This window comes from Grampus griseus (genome assembly GCF_964374135.1).
Source record: "Grampus griseus genome assembly, chromosome: 9".
NCBI lineage: Eukaryota > Metazoa > Chordata > Mammalia > Artiodactyla > Delphinidae > Grampus > Grampus griseus.
Window position 1 is genome coordinate 7,616,898 of NC_139003.1, and position 25,634 is coordinate 7,642,531.

The window sequence follows — 25,634 nt, forward strand, 5'->3', positions numbered from 1 at the left end:
TGAAAGTTTAAAATTTCAGCCCCAAGACAATGTCTTTTCTTCCAAGGTTGATCTCAGAAAATAGAATACACAACCCCCATGCTAGGTATTTTCATCGTTTTTTGAACTGTTCTTTCCTTGAATTAACCTCAGATCTCAAAAGGCGGCTGTGTTTTCTGGCTGGCAGGTGGAATGGCCATCAAAGAGCATCTTGTGAAACAAATGATGCTTGTTCATGACAGCTTCCTGATGTTCCCCCACAAAGAGACGCCTCCTTGGTGCTGGTTCACGTCAGTACCAAGATAACGTGATAAGCTTCCAGTACCAGCCACGTTGCTCTGTCATAGCTCTTCTCATTCATGTCAACCAAGTGTGAAATAATATTGAATTGGCTCTAGCAGGCTTGGGGATGATTTATTCCAAACCAAAAAAGGGATAGTGGAAATAAAAAGGACGGTATATTTAGTATCAGGGGTTTACCTACAGACATGCAAATTACTGATTTCAGGCTTCTGCATTATACTGAAGGGATGATAGAAGACAGGAAGACAGTTCAGAGTAAAGAACTGGAATCTTTTTATAGTTAGACTCAAATGTTTCATTGAGAGAAAGGAAAAGTGGGAAAAGCACTGAATCAGAGGTGAGTATGCCCGAATTTTAGACCTGAGGATGTTATTTTCTGTAGACTTCTGAGCAAAGTGCTATAAATACTGGGACCCACTGGTTCACAGTCCTGACAGCACATCAAGACTCTCTCCTGATGGGGAATGGGGAGGAGGCGTCAGGGTGGCCAAAAAGCCCCGCAGGGTTTGCTAATGCATAGTCGCTGCTGGGCCACTCATTAGATGTTTACTGTGGGAATGAGTACATTTCCTCTCCGAGTTGCACTTTTTTTAATCTTTAAAATGTGGTTAATAATGTCCACTCAGACCACGTAGAGCTACTGTCAGGATAAAACAAAACCATGCACTGAAAGCATTTCAGCAATTGAAGTTATTTACAAATTTATCATTTCTGTCTTTATCCTTTCCCATTTCCTAAAAGTTAAAATTCCCAAGTAAATTCTTGAAAACCACTTTTAGCCTTTTCTCGTGGGGAAATTTCACGATTAATCTCATTCTCTATGTTTAAAATAACTACACCCCACATTCATACGGATTTTTATGTACATTTTACGATTTAACATAAAATTGATATTACTTTTTTTTTTTTTAATTTTTAAAGCCTTTCAGGATTGTTCCCAGGCAGGAGCTCAACAGCCGAGTCAAGGATCCACCTGGTCTTTAGACATTTCCGAACAGTCTGTGCAGAACACAGAGAACTGAGCAAAGATCTTCTCAAATGAGTAAAACAGCTGGCGTTGGGTCAAAGACTTCGTCTAGCATAAGGTTTCTGCCACTTCAGAAACCACAGGCAGGACGCAGGCCCCGAACTGCCGGCAAAGACAGAAGCGGCACTTCTAGGTGGGGACCGGCAGGGCTCCCCGGGAAGGATTCACACGCAGGGATTTCCGTGAGAGTCTTCTGGATGACAAGTCAGAAAAGGAAGTGGCACCAGATTAATCTGGAACATTGTGCTCCCTTGAATGGCCCAAGTGATATACAAGGATGTTCAAAAGTGCAGTGTAGTAGGAAAAGTTAGCACGGGGCCCTGCCTTGACAGAGGCAATGACAGACACAGACATCAGTGGACAACCCTGAGCTCAGATCGACTTCATTTTCATGGGCTTCTCATAACATTGCCCTGCATAAGAGCGAGACAGAAATGAACGCTGTGACTCGCTGCAGCTGGTGGTTCTGCCATCAACGGAGAAGTTGCTATAGCAACGTGCACGCCTGTGTCACCTGCCCTTCCCAGCCCCACATGATGGAGGTGACAGCTGAGAGTCCCGGCAGGCGTGGGAACAGGGAGAGAGGTGTCTCTAAGGATGGTGCCAGGCGGGGGTGGGGGGGCGGTCAGAGGGTGGACAGCTTAGAGCGGGGGCTGGACAGAACTCCAACCTCCTTGGGCTTCAAAATCTATTGTATGGGACAAAGGGAAAGACAGACAGAAAGAGAGGGGGAGGAACTGGGATTAAAGAGAAGCCCAGATGAAGGAGGAATCAAGGACCTGGGAAGTTACCCCAAAGCTGGGTGTTTGTGCTCCTTTGGATTTTCCCACGATGGCGCTGAACAGTCCTGGTTAGGAAAGAACAGAAGCCTGAGTGGAGGCAGCCCCAGACACAGTCAGGCACGTGGGGCAGTGTGCAGGGGGTGTCCGGTGCTGAAAGGGGATCGAACCCCACCGCCCTTCACTTTAGCCTCTCAGGTGATGTTTCGCCCCATCATTTCCTCACCTGCTCCACTGCTGTGGGAACACACGCCTGCCAAACCTGTTCTTACAGTGATGTCTGAAGGCTTTGGCATTTAAGGTGGCCGTCCCTTAGGTGAGAGTCTGGTTAAAAATATTCATGCCAAGACCCTGCATCTGGCATGTGTGGTCCGGGAGGTGGGGTCAGAAGTGGCCAGAGACTTAGGCTTAGAGCTTCGATTTGTTAACTCTGGTTCATGTTCCTCCGAAAGAGGATGTTACACACATGCCAATAATGACAATAAGGAAATATTCAAATGACAGTTAAAGAGAAGCAAAAATAAATTTAAAGAAGTCAGGATAAAGCAAGTGGTAAAGGAAAACAGAAAAATGATAGAACTAATGAATAAATCCAGAGCTGGTCCTTTGCAAAAAAAAGTTGTCAGATAATCTAAGAAGAATGGGGGGAAAGTCTACACCTACATTGTAAAAATATATGAATAAACATTTTCTAAGGAGAGAACGGGAATTATTATAAAAACTTATTTTGCTCAACTCTATGGAAACGAATTTGAAAACTCAGATTACATGCATTAATTTCTAGAAAAATGTAAAGAACAGAAATTATAGTAGATGAGAAAGAGAATCTAATTAGATTCTCATAAAAGAAATTGAGAGAGTTGTCGAAGAGCTCTGCTCACACACACAAGAAAGCAGTAGACTCCAGTGGTTCTGCAGGTGAAGTTTACCCAACTTACAAGGTACAGGTGGGTAAGGCTCCAAGGCTGTTTATATCCTTGCCGCACACAGTGTGGCCTGGGAACCGGCAGTATCAGCATCACCTGGGAGCTTGTTAGAGACGCAGAGTCTCAAATCCCACCTCTGACCTCCTGAATCTGCATTCATTCATCTCGCCAGGTGATTCTGAGCACATTCAAGTTTGGATGGCACTTGAGCTATTCTACTAGTTAGAGAGTGATGGAGAAGTCGCCCATGGTGTGACTGGGTATCCCAAGACCGAAATCAAGGCGTCAGCAGGGCTGAGTGCCTGTGGGGAAGTCCTGGGGGAAAATGTGCTTCCAAGGTCATTCCTGATGCTGGCAGAATTTGGCCTTTGAGGTTGTAGGACTGAGGTCCCAGGTTCCTTCCTGGTCTGTCTGGACTGCTGTCCTAGGGGCCTCCCACATTCCTTGCTGGGTGGCCCCTTCTACTTTCTTTTTATGAAGCTGGCCTAAGTATAAAATCCAAATCTGCACTCCCCTCCAAAGTAAAAGGATGCTACAAACGCATCTTACCCAAGAATTAGTGATGTAAAAAAGAAAACTAAAAGAAGTTTTAGTAAAATGACTTTAGTTATACCTCAAGAGAATGCCTCACCATGACTCAATGTGGTTAATGCTAGGAATGAAAGCATGGCTCAGTATTTGGAAGTCTATTACTATGATTCACCGCATTAATCTATCACAGAAGAAAAAGCACATGGTTATCTCCAGTAGATGTTGAAGTGGCATTAGATACTATTTAACATCTAACCCTGATAAGATCCTTATGAAAACAGGAATCCTCTAGGTAACATATACATATAAAAATCCCAGAAAAGAGAGAGAATAAAAGGGAAATTAGCTTTATGAGAAATCAAATGCTATTACAAAAGCTCAGTCATGACCACAGCTTGCTACCGTCTCAGGAAGAGTCAGATGACTGCAATGGATCAGGGAGTCTAGAAGTAGACATAAATATAAAGGTCAATTTTGAATGGGATAAACGTAGGGTAAAGGATGGGTCCTCAACCAGTAGTGCTGGAACTACTGGCTGGCCAGGGGGGAAAAATAAAGTTGGGTTTCTACCTTACTCTTACTACCCAAGTAAATTTCAAGGGCAGTAAATATGTGTATCTTACAAATAAAACATAAAATTATTAGAAAAAATGTACAATCATTAAAAAAAATTTTCTGAATGGAGAAGGCATGACACAAAACCCAAACGTCATGAAAAACTTTATATTTCATCATGTAACATTTAGAAATTTTTACATGGGGAAAAAAACCCCATAAATTTAAAAAAAAAGAGCTCAAACTGAGAAAACGTTCAAACATAGAGTAAAATGTCAGTTTACTTAATATATAAAAATTCTATGAGTCAATTAGTAAATGACCAACAGACCAATGGGAAACAATGTAAATATACAAATAATTTTTTGGTCAAAAAATATAAACAGGCTGATTGGGGGGAAAAATAAATCCTAGTGGCTTATGAACATATACAAAGATACTTAATCTCACTCATGATTAAGCATCTTTACTTAATTTGGATTAATGAAATCCAAATTAAGACAACAAAATTTCATTTTTCCAATAAAGTATAGCAAGATTTAAAAGAATATTATATGTGCTGCGTTGATGAGGGTGTGGGGAAAAAAGATTTATATCTTATTGAATTGGAGGTACTATGTCACTGGAGGGAGATTTGTAATACAATCAAAATTAAAAATACATCTCTGACTCAACAAGATCATGTGTATAAAGCTATTCATTATGGAAACTTAAATGACCATTAGATCAAAAACCGGTAACTATTATTATATTTGACTTAAGCTATATATAAATGTGCTTGGTGCTTTTGCAGAAAAGCAGAATTCGGATCATCTGCAGGAAAAGTGCATGTCAGAAAAGAGATGATGATAATGTTTTTTGGACTTGAATAAATGTCTGTGTCGGTCACAGAAGAGAACAAAAGACACAAAAGATAATAAAAAGATTAGGTATCAGAGATTAAACAAATTAATCATGCAACCTTAGCAAGGATGAAAAACGGGATCTGCTCAGAAATAATTAAGATGTAATTGTAACAGCTGGAAAGATTATTTTAAGTGCTTGCAGGTGGTAAAGAAAACCAACTACCAGCTTGTAATTATGATGGAAATGGAATAGATATATGCAGTTTTTAAATGTTCATCTTATCTATAATTCTTTCACACGTGAAGATATAAAAATATTTTATCCTCAGATGGCAGAAAAAAAATGTGGAACATAGATAAGAAATCAAGTTACTAAAAATCACAGCAATAGAGAAACGGGTGCCTTTAGAAATCAAACCCACGATTTCCAGTGGTAAAGTGTCTGATGTGGCACGCAGAGCCCTTAATTCTTAGTTCACAGTACCTGGGCAGACTGTATATTCTGGAATCTAACTGGGGCATGTGCTTGTTACACCGAGTGATCCCAGGCACCGTGTTCCATTTACTTCCCAATTTATTTGGGATGAGAGCCACATTGCTGAGAGCTGGTTTTTCCAACTGCTCTGTGACCCTGAGTGAATCCACCGGACGAGTTTGGGTTTGGATTCCCGAATTCCTGACAATTCTCAGAGGACTATTTTCCACTCAGTGCTTCTGGATTTTCCATGTCCTGCCCACTTTCCTCTCAGAAGGGGCTCTGAGAGTTCCTGGTCCAGAGCCTCTCAGTATCAGATGCAGGTTAGCTTTAGGCGGGGAGCCAGAATCTCTAGGTTCCAGTCACTCGTTATAATCTTTATAACGAGGAGATTCCTTGGGAAATGAAATCTTACATCTTAAAGTGCCTTGTCTATCTTAATGCTATTAAAAAAAACCCTAGGATGTGGCCTTTGGTCTGATGTATTCTGTATTCAATATCATGAATGTGATTAAAAAACAAATCAATCCTAAGACTTAATACGAATGCCTCATAAAACAGCTTGGTGTACAGTTCGGAGCTGTTCCTTAGTGCAGAAATTTACGGCATCAGATTCTTATTTTTTTTCTGGTGTTTGTTTTGTTTCTGCATTTTTCAGAAAGTGCGTTGCCATTTGTAGTCGTCTCTCTGCTGGCAAATCCTTGCCATTCCAAGGAAATAAGCTTCCCTGAATCTGACAAAGAAAAACAGAGCCCATAATTCTGAGAGGCGAATCATAGCAATTGTCTGGTGCTCTGTGACCTTTAAATAAACCAGAACTCAGGGCCAGGGATTGCCTTTTCTACCTTGCAACTACTGTTCTAAAAGGACCATAATGATGTGGTTAAACAGGCCGTACCTATTATCCAAAGGCAGAAAAAATTAGGCAGAAAAAGAATTGACTAGATGTTGCTAATAGAGCAGAATTGGTTTAAGTCAAATCAACATAATTTTACCATTTCCCCTTATAAAAAATGCACTCTCCCAGCTACATGCCAGGACCTTGTGTTTGTGATCATTCTGACATACTGTCTGTCCACTGTTTGCCAAACTCCAATCACATAGGAACTACTGTCATATATTTTTGCCATATCCATGGAAAACTTAATTATTATTTATTTACTTATTCTCACTAAATTGACCTGATTTGATCTTCTTCATTTTTTTTTTTTTTTTTGCGGTACACAGGCCTCTCACTGTTGCGGCCTCTCCGGGTGCGGAGCACAGGCTCCAGACACGCAGGCTCAGCGGCCATGGCTCACGGGCCCAGCTGCTCCGCAGCATGTGGGATCCTCCCGGACTGGGGCACGAACCCGTGTCCCCTGCATCGGCAGGCGGACTCTCAACCACTGCGCCACCAGGGAAGCCCTGACCTGATTTCTTATTTAAACAGATGCAGTGATAAAACTTTATAACCCTACTGAGTAATTCTATGGCCTGTCAAGGCTTTAAACAGAAGCGTGCTCTCTATTAAAGGGTGAATAGCTGGGTGAGAGAGCTGCTAAATGCATGCCAGAACCACATGGAGACTTTCTCTTTAACGAAATGAGAAAGACTGAAAAAGAAATGAACAGGAAATAACTTGATATTATGCCACGTGATGATATGTCTATTTTCTTCCCATAATGATCTGATGACCCCCTATCAAGGCCACCATGTTTCAGGGCTCCAGGAGCCATAGACTGCAATGCAAATGGAATCCTCTGGAGTTGTGCAGTACACAGCCTGACCAACTGTAAATGTCCCCCGCTTTGGAAAACGGTGATGGAGCCCAAAGGGCATTAGAGAGGCAATGAGCAGCTCAGTCAGTGGTGTTCCAGAAGAGAAAAGGAATCTTATCACAGGAAGCCAGCATACCTTGGAATCCATTTTCTGTCTTTATCATGTGATATCATCTAAGATATAAGAAAGAAATATAAGGGAGCAGAAAGAACACAAGACCTCAGGGTAGATGTCTGGAATTCTAACTTCCAGGCCTCTGCAAAGCAAATACTCCAGTGTGAGTATGAAGTAAGTAGCCCTTGGTTGATTGCTAAGTTCCCGCTAATACTAAAACCATAGACTTCCTATCTTCACTGCAAGGGGCCTGCTTGATTTTAAAATAAATGCACATACTTCATTTCAAAGCAGCATTTCCTTCCTGATATCCTTTCAAATTAAGCTTGCAGCTGATTAAAAAAACTGATTAATAATTTGACATCTTCCTCAAATTGAAGCTCCTTCCTGGGGTGTAACAACTTCAATAAAGATGAATTTTCATGGAGGCCCCGAGTCTGGCCCCGCACTGTGGATCTCTTGTTTGTCTGCTTCAAGTCTGTTTTTCCAGGCAGACTAGCTCTATTCAAGTTCAGAGAAAACTCCTCTATCTCCCTGAGCTTCCTTATGAAATGGTCAGAGGAGCCCAACCTTTGGCAAGCTTACTGCTATAGCCTTTCAGTTTGGGATTTCACCACCTAAAGGCTTCACTGTTTTTCATAAGCTGGTTTCTGGGTATTTACTTTTCTTTTCTTTTTAGTAACCTTACTTCAAAGGGTTTACCAAAGGGGCCATTATTAAGCTTCTCTCTTATTTAGTGAGTGATTCTCCATCTTGGCTACACATTAGAATCACCTGGGGAGGTTGTACATCTCTGGACATCTCAACCCAAGTGTCTGACTTAATTGGTCAGGAGTGCAGCCTGGATACTGGGGCTTTTAAAAGCTCCCTAGGTAATCTGAAAGTGCATCTGAGATTGAGAGGAGTGCTTTCAGACTTGATGGGCACATGGTAAATCACAGGGGAATCTTGCTGAGATGCAGATGCCAGATTCAGTTGGTCTGATTTGCATTTCTAAGAAGCTTGCAGGTGATACTCATACTGCTGGTCGAGGATCACACTTCCCAAGGCACCAGATGAAACAGATCTCCTTCCAAATGTCCTCTATTCAAACCAGGACTAATGAGCTCTCACCTTTATTTTCTTCCCTCAGGTACCTACACAGACTCAAGTAACATGATTTATAGCTAGAAATGGCATTTTTGTGTATGCTCTGTTGTTTTGTTTCTGAATATCTGATAGTGAGGATCCTCAGTCATACATGAAAGATTATCTAAAAAAGCAAAACCCCCAAATCAAAATTCAGAATGATGAACTTAGGCTCACAGAAACTAGGGTGCAATTGCTGATGTGGGGACCCACTAAGAACCCCAGAGCTGGGATGAAGATTATTTTAAACTGATGATATTTGGGATTCAACAGATGCAGAAAGAAATCTTTTTGGAACTTCCTTATCTGACTAAACATAGAAACTTCTGAGAAATAAGACCATAAATCCCCTTTTTTCTAGGAGGCTTTTAGGTCCCAGGAAAGAGGCCAAGAGCAAACCTACCCCAAATCACCCTTTGCAGGGGAGTTTGAAGGCCTTGAAAAAGACAAAGACCGTTCACACAGGCGTGAACAAACATAATCACAAACTTCCTTATCTCCTGTTTTTTCTTTTAGAAACTCATTTGTTCTTCCCAGAGGCCTTTTATCCTCTCTTCTTTTTCTCTACTAAGAAAAGTATATAAGCCTCTAACTTTTACCACTATTGAGCTACTTCTTTTGTAAGCTTCCATATGCCCTGGGCACACGTGCCCATATACCATGTGGCACACGTCATCACCCTCATCATGTTATAGGACCCCATGTGTGAGGAATGAAGAGGATTCTTTAGTCTGTAAATTGGCTATTCTGACAATGGGGCAATTTCGGCTTCGTTCTGAAGTTTCACAAAGCTTTGCAGGCAAATCCTGGCAAGAATTCACGATGACAAGGCTTCACGGAAGCTGATAAACCCTGTGTTCGGGGCTGGAATATATGTAAAGTGATCAAGCACACGGCGTTTCCATGATGAACTGTTACTAACTCGAAGTTAGGGTCGGGGAGGATTTGGGAGCCTTTACTACTGGACATTCAAACATCATAGCAAACTGTGTTGGATATAGTAATAACCACTTTGTTAGTATTATTGCAGCTAAACGTTTGTACAGCTTCCTCCACGTCTGTGACTGTGCTGAGTGTTTTAAATCCATCGTCTTGCGTGGAATTCTCTGAGTTAGGTCTTACTATCTCCATTTCAGAGGTGGGGAAACTGAGGAATGAGATTAAGACACTTGCTGGGGAGAGGCAGGGATGGTATCGAACCCAGGGCTCCCCCCTCGTCCCCTTGCTGTCTTTGGCATCAGCAAAGTCACACGTTGCTTTGGAGGTCCATCGGATGGTAGATTTGGAGGTGGTTTAGAGATCACACCCCACTTCATACCTTGTGGGTGAAAAAGCAAAGGCTTGGAGAGATTACCCGAGTAGCCTGATGTCAGTCTGGGTAGAGTGAGCGGGGGGACTTACAGGCTCCCCACCGCTCGGGGTCCTGTGGATACTGAATCTGCAGCTAGTTACTTTCGCAGCCAACAGCTGCATCCTTTTAGCGCTGTGATTTCAAATGACAAGTCTTATCACCTGCAGAAGTGGAGCTAAATCCACTGAGCTTTCTAAGCCTAAATGCACCAATAAAACCTGGAAGGCTATGGGATTATATGTACAAATACAGTGTCGGGAGATGAATCCCTGTATGGTTTTAGGTAATCTTTTGATATCAGAACTTGGACAGTGGGGCTGCTAGGCAGCTGAGTCACAAAGGCAAAAGTGAGGAATTGATCTGATCAGATCATCCGACAGTCACGTTGCAGACATTGGTTAAGGTATCTCATCATTTCACTTAAGTGCAGAAGAGTCAATAATTCCTATACTCCTTCCCTTCGACTTATTTACTACTGGCCCTGAGCACGAATACGGTTGTACCTTTTGAGCCCTTGATGTGCTAAGAACTCTGCGCTCACACATTCCTTCGTTCCCTTAATCCTCCAACTACATCACCAGCGACGGTCTGCTATTAACTCCATTTTACAGGTGAGGAAACTGAGGCGTAAAGAAATAAAGCATCCCAGCCAAGACACTGCTTTAGACTTTACCTGAATCCAGGTGGTCTAAGTGCCAGGGGTCGGTGGCAGACGACATGGGTGCGAGGGTGAGCGGGGAGGCCCCGCAGTTGGACTCCACCAGCTCGCCCTGGGTGTGCACGCGAGCTGAGGCGTTTGTTTGCCTCAAGGCTGCCTTGAGAGGGGCGATCTGGTTGAACTGGACTCTGGAGAGGCACCCAGTGAATCCCGGCGTGTTGTACTTGTGAATCTCTTGGTCAATCTTCCCTGTTTCTAAAAGAAAAAGAGAAAGTAAAGATCGTATCCCACTCGCCGTATCACCGCTGTAATATACAAGTCCCCTTTGAATGTTTGTCTTCAAATCTTCCTCTTACGTTTCAGTTTAAGATATTGTGCTCTTTCAGATGAAAAATTAATGACCTGATAAGACTTTAGGGCTGGAGACTTCACTTTATAATCAAAATTTTTTTTTTTTGCAGTACGCGGGCCTCTCACGGCTGCGGCCCCTCCCGCTGCGGAGCACAGGCTCCGGACGCGCAGGCTCAGCGGCCATGGCTCACGGGCCCAGCCGCTCCGCGGCACGTGGGATCTTCCCGGACCGGGGCACGAACCCGCGTCCCCTGCACCAGCAGGCGGACTCCCAACCACTGTGCCACCAGGGAAGCCCTGGACGCTTCACTTTAAAAGAGCCTTCTGTGTTGCTAGAGAACATGGTGAGGAGAGTAAGACTATACTTGGGAAAATGAAACACATGCCTAATCACCTTCCAGCTACGTGAGATACTGCCGACACTAACAACACTCGCTTGGTTCTGACTGACTTTTCTCCCCTTTTCAGATGCTTCAGTGACCCTCATATATATTGAACAGCCCTCCCAGCCCTCCTGGTAGATTATGGTTTCATTTGGTGCCTCTTATTTTCTTCTTTAGAATTCTTTATTTAAAAAAGAAAAGAGAAGAAAAGAAAAAGCGTTCCCATAGCCTATAGTGGGGCATTTCCTTTCTTTAGAATCCAATCCCCTGGGAATTCTGGGGTTTCCAGAATCTCAGCTAGCATCAGATGGGCACTTTGGAAGTCAGGAAACTTTCCCAACTCAGTCACAAACATACATATGCATTTAAGAATCACCACCCGCCCCAAACCTGTAGTCAGCATCTTCTTCCTAACTAACATTCAAATCAGGGGTGAGTCTGGGTGGAGGCACTTCCAAAGCACTGTTTCGATGACTATAAACACACATTGTCATACCAGTCATATCAGCAAAAGCAAGTGTCTTCGTGACCGTAGCCCTGGGTTTTAGAATCTACCTGGCACAAACGACTGTTGGAGGAGTCCTAGACCCTCCTGATGCATGGCTCTCGCCAGTGTGGCTCCTGTACCAGCAGCAGCAGTGTCACCTGGGAAAGCATTAGAAACGCATGGGGCGGGGCCCAGCAATCTGTGTGCTGCAAACCCTCCAGGTGGTCCCGACACCGCTAAGGTTTGAGAACTACTGCTACAGGCAATGATGGTGCAGGGCTACAAACTCAGGGGCTGGGCAAACGGCACTCCAGAGAAGAGCACAGCGCTTGTATTCTGGGTGGGAGAGTATGTTAACATGATGATGACCTTGTAAACACAAGGACGAGGTTGTGAGACATTTACCCTTCCACTTGAACTGTGAAAAACAAAGACTTCGGGAAACAGGGGGCTAGCTACTTCTTTGAAAAGTTGGATTTTACAACCTTTTACACCTGGGGAATGAATACAGGTGAAATAGTCTTGTATAAAAATTTACTCCCCATTAATTAAAGAATATATCAGTGGAGAAGGGAGCTTTTAGGCCTTGGGGGCAGAAGAAATGAATGTACTGATTATTCATCACATTAAAAAAAATGTGTCATGACTGAGCTGTACTGGTTCCGTGTGAAGTTTGATTAACAGAGAGCTATGCCAATGGGGATGATGAAGAATGGTAATTCCGGGGATCCTAATAGGGTCTTACTTAGCCAAGTACATAAAGAAATTTTAATTGATGATTCTCCATATTTTTCTCCTGCAGTAAATTTCAGCCTGTGACTTTGAGCTAACGCACATCCCATTTAGGATGGGGAGGTAGGATGCACCTGCAACCAAGTACAAAAGCCCTGCCGCCAGGATGTATCCTGAGGCTTCCATGACGACCAGGAAGAGGCTCTGGTTCCACTGACACCTGCGCTGGCTTGTTCCCCTCTTCCTCCCTTGCCTTTTCCTCAATGACTGCAGGCTACTCCATGACTCATTCTTCGTCTCCTTGTCTAATATCAGAACCCCTCGTGCGTTTACCAGCTTGCCTTCCACGCACACCCTTCCAGTATTTGGTTTCCATCCCCTCCCCCCAGTGGTCTGCCTTCCCTCGAAACACCCTCAGACCAAGGAGACTCGGGATGACTGATCCCAGCACGGGGAGGCGGACCTCAGTTCCTTGCTGTCCGGAATTGCTATCTGGCTTCACTGGTGGTAGAGGCACCAGAACAAATAGCTACTTGGTGGCAGGAAGCTGGGGACACCTCAGCTCCATCAGCTGCCCGTAAAAGGAGAGTCCTTTTTAGCCTGTCTACCTGAGGGGAGGGCTCCACAAGGAAGCTTCTGGGGCTGGTGGCTACTGCCATCTTGTGGGACTTCAGGTCAGGTCAGTTCGATTCAATTCACTTCATCGCAGGAACTGGGTGCGTGCAGCAGTATTAGGAAGGTAGACAAATACAGGGGTTTACCCTGAGCAGCTCACAGCCTCGCTAGGAAACAAGCATACAAACAACCAACTAACGTGACTGAACACAAGCTGTCCAGTAACAAGAGTTAGTATTTGTTGAACTCCCTTAAAATGTGCTAGTTGTCTTAGACAAACTGGATATTTAATTCCTAGAACAACCCTTGGAGGCGCGAGCGTTATTATCCCTCTGCAACATGTGAGGAAATGAGGCTTAAGATACGTCGGCTGTTGAGGCCAGGCAGACTGACCCCAGGCCTCCTAACCCCTACAACGTTCCTAGCTAAGAAACAAAACTTACGTTTGGTAAACTTACTATTATTTTTTAAAAATTAATTAATCAGTTAATTTTGGCTGTGCCAGGTCTTAGTTGAGGCATGTGGACTTCTTAGTTGCGGCATGCGGACTCTTAGTTGCGGCATGCATGCGGGATCTAGTTCCCCAGCCAGGGATTGAACCCGGGCCCCCTGCATTGGGAGCGCGGAGTCTTACCCACCGGACCGCCAGGGAAGTCCCCGGGGAAAATTATTAAAGTCTATGGTAAAGCAGGGAAGTAGGTTTCATGGGGTTCTGGAAAGCACTTCAGGAAGGGTAACACTACAGCTAGGTTTTTTTTTTTTTTGGGGGGGTAAGAACACTTAACATAAGATTTACCCTCTTAACAAATGTTTACATAACAAATACAGTGTATTGTTAACTACAGACACTCTGGGACTTATTCTTCTTGCATAAGGGAAAGTTTGTACCTTTCACCCATGCCCCCCAATGCCCCTCCCCCCAGCCCCTGGAAACCATGATTCTACTCTCGGCTTCTATGAGTTTGACGATTTTAGGGGCCTGACATAAGTGGGATCATGTAGTATTTATTCTTCTGTGTCTGGTTTATTTCACTTAGCATAATGTCCTCCAAGTTCATCCATGTTGTAGCAAATGTCAGGCTTTCCTTCTTTCTTAAGGCTGAATAATATTCCATTGTATGTGTATACTATATTTTCTTCATCCATTCACCTGTCGATGGACATTTAGGTTGTTTCCATGTCTTGGCTATTGTAAATAATGCTGCAATGAACATGGGAGTGCAGATACCTCTTTGAGATCTTGATTTCAATTCTTTGGTGTACGTACCCAGGAGTTGCTGGATCACATGGTAGTTCTATTTTTAATTTTTTGAAAAACTTCCATACAGTTTTCCACAGTGGCTACACCATTCCACATTCCCACCAATTTCTCCACATCACCACCAAGGCTTGTTGTCTTCTGTAGAACTAGGTTTTGAGGATGAAAGGAAAGAGAACTCCTGGCTGAGTTTCTCATGAGGTTTTTGTGGGAGTCAGATGGGGTCAGAGCTCAAGGCCAGATTGGGAAGGGCCTTGAACACCATGTTAAGATGTCTGTATTTCAGTAGGAAACTTAAAGTGCTTAAATATAAGCTGCAGGGGATGATTGTGGGAACCACATTGGAAAGATAATTCTAGAGGAGCACAGCAAGTTGCTCTGAGCAGGCGATCTCATTGGCCCCTCAGGGCCCTGCAAGCTCCCCGGGTGAAGAGAGGGAGGGATTCTTCTTTTTGCTGAAGGGCTGAGGCAGAGTTAAGCTGTGGATAAAGCGACGTGTTCACCACCAGCACCCTCTTGTCTTTTGCGCAGCCGTTGTAGAATCTATAGAGAGTCCGTTTTGAGTTTGGTTCCTCTGCTAGAGATTTGGGTATGAAACTTCTGACTCCGGCTGCATTTCGTACGGTCCCTGACATAGTTTTCTAAACTTTAAGTCGGGCCAGCTTTCCAATCACGCCACAGAAAACGGGTTCAAAGCTGTATTTATCTGAGGGCTCCCAATTTAATGTGGGGTCCCCCCTTCTTAAAGAGCTGTCCTCCCATGAGCGTTTCCCCCTGAAGTGACCCTCAAAGAGGGATTACAGACACAAGGCAGATGGCCAGAGGGGAGCCCCCAGGAAGGGGGTTCTGATGAGGACCACGGACCAGAGGAACGGCGGGAAGCAGGGACTCTGAGGCTCCCGCCGTGGCGGGAGTCGCCGTGAGCGTTGGTGGAAATGTCTGCCAAGTGGGCAGCGGCTGGGGGCTGGGCTGCAAGGACTGCCCTGGGGGCTGAACTGCTGCACTTTTCCCTTCTCTTCGCAGCTTGTTCACTCAGCTCACTCTCTTCCTTACCCCAGTGTTTCGACTGCTGTTCCTTTCCTGAAAGGCAGCTAGGTCACAGAAACAAGGGTCCTGATGCCCAGGAGAGCAGACAGTTCCAAACCTGGACAGTGTTCCAGATCCAGCTGATGTGCCCCTAAAGACTCCTGGCTGAGACCCATTCCCTGGGGACCACAAATGCAATAGACACTCTGGTTTCTTCAGGGCCAGATGGTTCCAACTCTGGACCGTGTGATAATAATATTAAAAGCTTCCACGATAAACCAGAATTGGTACATGTGTGAGGTACTGTGTTTTAGTACACTTCATGCAGTATTTCACTGTTTCCTAACAACCCTCTGAGCTAAAAAGGATTATCCCCACTTCACAGATGGGAAAACTGAGGCTTAGAGGAGTTAATAACTGAATGAACATTTATGTTTCATAAAAAAAACAGAAGTCAAATGTTTTGTATTCTCAGCTTCTCTCTGAAAAACAGACTATATTTATGTTGCTTTTATATTCATTTGCATTTTTGGCATTTCTATTCAGGGACTCTTCATAAAAATGGCGCAGTGAGGTTTCGTTTTGTTTTTAAAAAATTTAAATGTCTGTCAGAGTTTGCTTTAAGACCATGTTTCATTAGTGAACGAGCCAATAATAAAGATTTTTAAAAATGCTGTGAACTGATGTCAAAGCTTTGCCAGCATCAGTTAAAGCACCAACAAGTGCTGTAAACACTTGTGTGCAATAAAAATCTACACTTCTTAAGAACATTGAACAAATAACGGTAAAGCTATCAGTTTAGTGCATTTGAGCTCATTAAAAGTACGTTAATCTGTAAAGTTGATTGCACTGATCTCATACTGAAACCACATATTAAGATACGATTTACTGTAAGAAACTACGTTCTGCGTGGAGATGTCTGAGATGTCTGTCTGGAGATGGCTGAGGTGTAATCTGGGGAAAGCCTGCTCTAAAGCATGCAGATTTCAGAAATGCAGTGCAGTCACTTCTGAAATTAAATTCTCAAGCTGTCATTAGTACTTTAGTGTCTTATATTCATAGTGATATGAGTTATAGAAAATAGCCCACTTAAAATACTGATGCAATTCCGGGTGAAAGCTTAAAATGAAATGCTCATGACAACCCTTTTAAGGAGGACGCAGCAATTTACACTGGCAATGCATTAGCATGCTTTCCGGGCTCATTTTACTAAATTGCTGAATACCCAGTGACAGACAAGGGGTGTTGTGAGAAATGAAGAGAAAAGAGCACTTGAGCAAGGAACATGGGGAGAAGGAAGCCAGCCCAGTCGAGGACCCCATTGTGCCAGGGCCTTGTGGACACCCAGGAGCCTCTTCAGCGACCGGGCAGACACTCAGACGCTGACTCACAGAGACATTTCTCATTTCCCTTTGAGACTACTCAAACTCATCGATGCAGCCTTCTTGTGTATCCCATAGGATCTATTCATCAGCTGATTTTTATGTTTTATACTTCTTAGGATATTCTATCAACATTCCTTTCTTGGGGGAATGTGATATTATGAAATATGAAATTTCACCATAAACTTAACTTCTTACTATTTATGAAACAGAGCCAAGAGATCTTAGAATGTCAATGAGACCTGAGCTAAGACTTTTTATAAGGCTCTATTGCGTGCCCCTCACTGTGCCAGGGGCTGGGGGATTCAGCCTCTTAGAATTTGTGGGATCAGAATGGGATGGCAGACCTCACCTTTGCTCAGCAGAGACCACGGGCACAACTGGCCCAAAGCATCGTCCCTCCTCTTTTCCTGCCCTCAGCTCTCCGGTAGAGTATGTCCCACCAGTGGCACTGGAGGCGGTTGTAGGTTATTCACAGACTGGACATTAAATAACATCCAATCTCAAGGTGACGAAGTTATTTCCTTCTCAATTCTCTTTCAATCCTTCAAAGAAAGGGTCTCGGGTTGGGACTGGACTGTCTTTTCCACCACCTCGATACCTGCTATGCTCCCTTTTTGACAAAGAACGGACCTGGACTCTTCTGCAGGCAGCAGTACTGAACTTCATATTATTTTCATAGAATATACATCTTATCACTGCTTATCGTTACAGCAAGTGCTACTGGTATTTAATTTTATGGCCGCATTACAAAATTTCCTCTGAACATAAACATTCTCCTTTTAGCATAGATTTATTTAAGTAAAAATGGTGAGTCCATTTAAAGAAAAGTATTAAGTAAATAACAGTAAAGGAGGTAACCAGAAATGGAAAATACGTAACTGAAGATGAAGAAATTGTATCATCGGTCCTCAGATTACTCTTCTTTGGGGAATATTGTTGTGGAAGAACTTGGTCCATCTCTGAACCCCTTGGTTTTCGGCCTTAGGGGCCTCTGTTCCATTCAGATGGAAATCCATCTTCCTCCCTAATAGCTGTGATTCTCCATCACTTTAGAACACAGGGGTGCCCAGCCCTTCAAAAGAAGAGCTCCAAATGGCTTCCTCCTAGGTGCTGCTCCCGGCTCTAACTACCTGGCCCAGGTGTGGTCATTTCCTCCCTATACGGGCCAGAAACCTGAACTTGTGCCTCTACTAGATTTGCAGTTTCCTTGAGAGCTGAGACTATGTTGCTCATTCAGTCCCTGTGTTCCACGGAGTGTCTACAATAGCACCTGGCTGGTGAGTGCCTGCTGCCTACCCCGGAAACTGTACATTAAACGTCTGTCACGCAGAGCCTGCTTGTGAGGGCGGGGCCGAGCGCTCGGGAGGGAAGTTTAGGCGCAGCGATGCTCACTGGGGGCAGAGTCTGTCAGCCTCATTTGGTAAAGAGCTGTGAAATGTGGCCTTGAAAGAGGAAGGGGAAGTAGCAGATTTAGATCCCATAGATCATTATATATTTACTTCCAGAAGTACTATTACCTGGAAACCTGTCCATCTCACTGAAAATGCACTCGTCTTTGAAAATACTGTCATGTGGCTCTTAAACGCACACGTCTATTAATGCTGAATATCCGTTGCTACATAGACCTCGGGCCTCCGGCACAGAGCAGGGGTTATATGGGACCTAAACGAAATGAGTAGGAAGTGGGTCTGAAATCACTGCCGGGCTGAAGATTTAAATAATTCTTGGAAAAGTAGACCGAAGTGAGGTTGGTGAGTAGTCACCTGATACAGACTTGAAAACACGACCAGGGTCCTGCTGGGCTGGCAACCATCCTAAGCTGCGACTCTCAGGGTTACTGCTGAGCAGCTGAGCAGCTGATGTGGGTGAGGAGGGTGGCTACAAGTCTCCCATTTGGCCATAGTTGTGTGAACGGGAGCCTGGATGGGTTCCAGAATTTATTGTTCCCAGAATAAATAAATGGGAAGTAATCATAACCAAAAGAAACCAAAAAACAAACAAAAAACCAAAGAAAACAAACCCCCAACCCCCCCAAAAAGCCAAGAGCATTAATCTAAAATAGCAAAACAAAACCAAATAAACCTCATTCTCCTCAATTCTAACATGAGCAAATGATAAACGCTAGGCAGGGCCCTGAAATGTTGGAATCTCGGTTCAACGTCAGCTCCTGCTCTTACAGGCAAAATGTTCTGATCAGTGACGTCTTGCTGACCAGCTGCCTTTCAGAAGATGAACAACTAGAATTAAATCCCTATACATAGCTGATGTATAAATTACACACTCTGACATTTTATTAATCCCTGAAAGAAGGACATTAATGAAATTTCATTGTATCTATTATATGCTTTTCTCTTTTATGAAGGAAGGCGGGACTAAAATATGCAGGTGTAATTTAAATAGCTCTTGACCTGTGACATATGCTAACTCAATTACAAAGCGACAAGCTGCTGGGAGAAGCAGAATCTTCTTGTCCTTCTACATTGTCTGTGCTGTGTTTTAATTTGTAAATCCTTCCCCAAGGATTGAGAAAACAAGATTGTATTTTTTTCAGAAACATCAATAAAAAGAGATGTCTTAATGTGAAGATGCTAGCTTATTATACTGTTTTGCAAAAAGAAAGTATTACACTTTTATTTGTATAAACCGATCACAGTACCTGAGCTTTTGGGGATATATCTATATATCTATATATAGATATAGGTTAAAACTGTCTTCCCCATTCCTAAAATCTAGTCTGAAAACTGCAAACTTATTAAGCTTGCTGGATAATATACTATAGTTGTGATTTCTATACAAAGGGAAGGATATGATCCCTGTTAAAAAACAAAAGACCCAAGATGGAGTCACTTATGCTAAGCTCCAGGTCACCACAGAGACTTAATCACAGTTTCGGCTCTCCCAGCAATGAAACCTTAAACCAGTCCATCAGGAACCACCTGATCAGCACTAGTGAGGTAATCTGTCTGACTGACCCCTGACATCCCCTCAAGGAAAGTAACTTTGAAATAACCAGCCTGCCTTTTTGCCGGTATAACTTCAGTGTTCCCGTTCCTTTCCGCCTAGAAAAAGACTTTCATTTTGAACAGACCCTTGGAGCTTCTTTTTATCTGCTGGATTGGATGCTGCCTGGTTCAAATCAATTTTTGCTCAGAAAAACTCTTAAAAATTTTAATATGCCTCAGTTTATCTTTTAAGATCCCTTAGCTGTTTCCAAAACACCAGACATTTGGCACCATAAAGAGTTCACACATCTGAAATAGGGAGTTCCCTCTTTTCCCTGAATGTTTCAAGTTGTCAGACACGAGACGGAAAGCCTGGCGCCCCTCTTCTGCAGCCTCAGGTGCCCTGCTTACTCGCATGATTTTTCAGGGCAAAGACTACCAGGGTCTGCTGAAAGTGGCAAGACCTTTCAGCAAAACGGATGTAGCCGTCAGTCAAACCACAGAGCTGGGTGCTGTGATTTACTTCATTAGAAATGCAGGTTGGATTTGACCTCTCAGAGTCTTAGTAAATATAAGCTACGTGCCCCACCTGTTTGCTATTGAAGAACAGAACACACATGTATGGTCTGAATGTCTCATGAGCTGCAACTGACAAACCTCATTCTTACACACTGGGTCTTATTCCACTTTTCCTTTTGCATTTTAACTTGTAAGCAGCAGAAATAGAATCCTGTGTACAAAATGACCAAATTGTATGCCCTGCTTTTGCTAAAACTTTTTTTTTTTATTATTTATTTTTAAGGCTTTGGAAAGCCCTACTGAACTGTAACCAATACTATAAGGATACTGAGATTCAGCTCTTAAGTTTCTTCCTTAATTCTTCTCCCAACCATTGAAGAGTATTCAGCTAAGACCAGCCCATGGTCAGTTGAAGCTAACTCCCTGGGAAGCAGGGGAATTTGGGGCAATGAGAAAAGGAGGAGAGAAGGGTGCTGGCCTCATACACGTCACGAGCAGCATAAAGAAGTACAGGCTAGGAAAAGCATAGGAATATTTTGAAAACCAAAATCTGTAATTTCCAAATAATGTCAAATGGAATGATTCAGTAAAATAAAAAGCGGTTTCCTCCCTTAGTTCTCACTTGTATTGTAATTCTTACCCCAGAAGGCCACTACAACTATCTTACCGAAGGAAAAAAAAATCCTTCAAGGATTAAGACTGCGGGACGGCATAAACGGGAAAGCATTACGAAACAGACACTGGGGCGGGGGTGGAACGCACTGAAGTTCCCAGGACAACGAAAGTGCACTGGCGGGGGTGTCCCCTCAATTCGCTCACCACGTTGTATAATTAACATAAGAATTCACATCTTGGGGCCCTGACTTATGAAATGCTGTCCAGAAGACAGAGCCTGAAGGCTTTGAGGCTGAAGCCCAAACTAGACTGGACCAGCACACGAATCGGAACACTCCAACTGAAACCACCCTGGACGCCACGGTGTCCAGACCTGGCTGCCTGGAGCCCAGATGTGGCCTGGCGGGCGTGGGCATGTCCAAGTGTGCTTCTCCCTCAGCACTTTTTTCTCTCTTGTTCCTCTAAACCCAACTCCCCTATTGTCAGCTTGGAGTAACAGCCTACTAGGTTGGGGAACAAGGGCAGAGGGATCCCATGACATTTTCAAGGTCAAGGCAGATCTGTGTGGGCTCATGACAGTGAGAGTAGTATTTTAAAGGTAGATTTACGACAAGATGAACTGTGGGTAGAATCTGATCGATGGTGGATGTTAGCTTCAGGGGAGAATTTTAGGGGTAGGATTCCAGGCTAACATTTCATTACTACGGCAATTTGGATAAGGACATCCATGCCACACTGACCAACGTGTCACCCGGCGTTTATGGAAAGGCGTATGTCTACGTGAGATGACAGCATCATGAACCAAAGGGACCCTGAGGGGCTGAAATGATTGCCTGGATCCAACCAGAGAAGTTTAGCAGAAACAAGTACTTAATTTCTAGAGCTGGAAATACCGCCCTCCCCCCATCACCTTCAGTGTCAAGTTGGACAGGACACACCTGATGGCAGCGCACACCCTCCCCCTCCCTCCCCCACCCCAGCCCAAACAGGACGAGGGTATTTTCATTATAAGCGGTCTAGGAGTTAGGAGTGAGGAGGGGTCGAGTCAGGGAAAGGATGGAGTGTAGATTCTAGTCTAGGAGGTGGTCTCTGACGCTGTCCCTGCAGTGGTCAGAGTTAAAGCCCAGAGGGTGTTGAGTTCAGGGCAGGGCACTCTGAACCAGGCGGCAGTAATAAGCCAGGGTGTGTACAGCGAGGCCACCACTCTTGAAACCACATTCTATGACAGACGAAGGAACTGCAGATGTTCCTACCAGACTTTCAGATAATACATTGTAACTGATCAGATAATACAGGGTACCTGAAGACTTAGCCGTGTGAATTGCCAGGTACTCCCCATGGCTCTAGTCTAAACTATTCACAGTACGGGAGGTAAGGGAGGCCAGAGCTGATATGAGGAAGGTGCTGAGCCCGCATCTGTCCCTAATTTACCTAAATCAAACGACTTCAGTGACTCAGGTCGGGTTTAGCGGTCTGCTGATCTTCCCTCTTCCTTTGAACAAAGGACAAGGGCCTCCTTCTGCAGTGTCTGTTCAGGGGCCTTCATTTCAGCTCCGACGGTGAGAGCTGCATGTGCTTTGCCCAGCTGGGCACCTCCTCCTGTCCTGTTATTATCTCTTCTCTCCCAGCTGCCTGTACGTGTGATGACGCTTCTGTCTCCACTTCAGAAGGTGCAAATTACAGCGTTTGCAGCACCTTGAAGAAAATGCATTTTCCCAGCACCGGTAGTCATTTTCTCTCAGAATCACGCTGCGGGCTTTGTTTCAGAGACGACTGGGGCTTAAAATATTTTATGGGGCAATTGCATTAATCTCTCTTCTGAAATATGTTATTGTGTATCCTAGGTATCTTGGGAAAATGAATCTGCCTGGAAGAGCTGTTTTTCTAGATAACTGAGGATCTAACTCTTTTGGCATGAGCACACTGCAGTGTTTCTAACGGAATACGTGTCTAGAAGGCTTTCTTAACCCCAGGAGACTGACAGCAGGGCCACAACTTTCATAGGCCCTAGGCACTTTTGCCTTCAAGGGCCTTTTCCTCCATAACAAAATATAAATAAATCAAACCAGTATTGTAGGACCATGTTGATATAAAGATGAATATATTAATATAATATATTTAATCATTTGCTTCCTCCTAAAAGTTCATTTTTTCCTTCTGATTTTTTAAAAGAAATTCAAATATTTTCATGAGTCCCTGAAAAGTACTGTGGCCCCAGGAACTGTGACTACTGGGCCGAATGGGTATATCAGCCTCTGCAGAATACATTTGGTGACTTAGCTGGGAACACTGTTTTATGGTGTCATGGAGACAGCTGGTAGGTAGCCCTGGATTGTGCATTTTTGAATAAAGGTCTGAAGCTACCTTTCTTTTTGGTCATTGGCCTCTGTCTTATAAAGGTGGAGTAAGAACCTTTATACTGCACTCTGTAGCACGGCTGCCTTCCTGCAGGAGTAACTAGAAATCACAAACCATTTGATGCTTGCTCCCTTCGGAAAATCATCTTTATCTCCACAGGCATTTTTTTTTTTTTTTTTTTTTGCGGTACGCAGGCCTCTCACTGTTGTGGCCTCTCCCGTTGCGGAGCACAGGCTCCGGACGTGCAGGCTCAGCGGCCATGGCTCACAGGCCCAGCCGCTCCGCGGCATGTGGGATCTTCCCAGACCGGGGCACGAACCCGCGTCCCCTGCATCGGCAGGCGGACTCTCAACCACTGCGCCACCAGGGAAGCCCTCCACAAGCATTTTAAAAATCGTGAACTATTTAAAAAAATAAAAGACTCATTTTCTTCAAAAGATGACATTTCTTTAGCCATGATGCTATCTATTGTTTATATAACTTTTCAATGGTTGGTCTTGGGCAAGATTCCATGGAAAAATGATGCATTTAATTTTACAGCAAGATTGAGGTGAAAGTCTCATACAGATCAACTTCCTCATGGAATCTTCATTCATTCACTCGTACAGGATTTATTGCGTGACGACCATAGGCTAGGTGCTAGGGATTCAGTGCTGAAAAAGAGTTCCTGCCTTTAAGGACTATAATTGCGTATAATATTGTGTATTCTGACAATATGCTGGACAGTAATATTATTTGTTGTGTGAATTAACGGCTGAATGAATAAGTGAAGATAAAAGGGATACTTTTTAGGGTGAGCTCAAAAACCAGGTCAGCAATAAGCAAGATATCATTCTTTCCTTAAGGAAAGCCCAGCGTTCCGAAATACTTCACTAATTAAAGCAGGGAAAGGGATGGAATGAGAGGGGGAGACATTATTTTAGATAGGACAGTCAGGGGAGGCCACCGCTGAGATTATATTTGGGTTGTGAATCAATATAAGGGAAGCTATGGACTTATCTTGGGGAAAAGCACTCGGGCAGAAGGAAGAGTAACTACAAAGGCCCTGAGGAAACACATGCACGTGTGTCCTGGCTTCCCCTTAAAGGCTGAAACGAGGTGCTGGCGTGAGGGTGGATCCTGCTTGCCCAGGTGTAGACTGGCTGTCAGGCTTCCTGTGAGAGCTTTGCATCAATGTGGCACGTGAGCTCTGTGGAGTCCTGGTGAGCACACACGTGTCTGTTGGAGGGGTCGAGGCAGCACTGTGGCCCCGTGGCCTGCACACAGCCGGACGCCAGAAGGACGAGTGGGCCGACAGAGGCCTGGGGCTGGGCGCGGGCACCTTAGGACTGGAGGGAAGCGGTGTGACCTTTAGTAACCTGCAACATGACAGCCCCAAACCTCAGCACCTCTGCAGACACAAGTGTGGGGATCACATCAGATCCAGAGCCACCAGAGTAAAGACGTGTAAGGATGCCGTTGTGGGCTGTGTCTCCTAAAAATTTATGTTGAAATTCCAACACCTGTACCTGTGAGTGTGACCTTATTTGGACAGGGTCTTTGCAGATGTTGTCAAGTTAAGATGAGGCTATACTGGATTAGGGTGGGCCCTACTCCAATGACTGGTATCCTTATAAGAAGGTAAGAAGACACACACACACGCAAACACACACGGAGAAGGCCATGTGGAGACAAAGGCAGAGATTGAGGTTGTGTTGCCACAAGCCAAGGAACACCAAGGATGGGCAGCAACCACCAGAACCCTGATGGTTGAGAACAGATCCCCCCGCTGAATTCTCAAGGACCCAGCCCTGCCAGCACCTTGATTTCAGACTCCTGGACTCCAGAACCGTGACAGAACACATTTCTGTTGTTCTAGGCCACCTCATTGGTGGTACTTTGTTATAGCAACCCCAGAAAACTAAGACAACCCGAAGACCATGTATAACCCCAGGTCCCTTGCATCCTGCAAAGGAGATAGGAAGCAGAGAGATAAAGCATTTGCCCTAAAGACCGAGTTAACCTAAAAGCAACACTTTAAAAATGAGAGTTAACTTTAAATGCAAGCTTAGATCTCTCCCCAGCCCAAACCAAGAAGACAGAAATGAGTGCCCAGAACAAGGTGAGGCCGTTACAGAAAATATAAACGACGACAACGCATCTTTTTGCTCACCTGAATTGTGTTAATAAAACTGTCAGCCTTTTAAAAACTAATAAAAATATTTTTGCCCATGAATATTGGAACAGAGACAGGGACGATTCTGGTCTTCCTTGGGGTCCTTCCTACACATCCATGTCCGCAGCACGCAGCCCTATATGCTTTAATTGACTCCAAATCTTTAAAGTGCTATTTCTTCCGAGTTGAGAAACCTTACAAAGAAGTGGATCCATTCATTTTAGGGGTTTGTCGCTATTCCTCCTGGTCTGTCGGGATCTCTGTTTCCATCTCGAGGTTGGCGTGCTTTTGGCCGTGGGCGGGACTGTTCCCTGAACTCTGGGTTTGGAGAAGCAGTTTCTTTCATTGCTTCGGGCCTGTTCTCTTCACCACCCAG

General features: G+C 44.2%; 1 protein-coding gene across 1 annotated transcript in view; it reads right to left on the reverse strand.

Annotated features, from left to right (window-relative positions):
• Nucleotides 1-25,634, reverse strand: part of CNTNAP2 (contactin associated protein 2) — a gene marked incomplete at both ends in the record, with an annotated part of 2,009,686 nt that overhangs the window by 22,124 nt on the left and 1,961,928 nt on the right. The window contains one exon of the mRNA XM_082661728.1: nucleotides 10,448-10,687. Coding sequence (XP_082517854.1) covers nucleotides 10,448-10,687 — 240 coding nt within the window. The remainder of the gene's footprint in view (nucleotides 1-10,447; nucleotides 10,688-25,634) is intronic.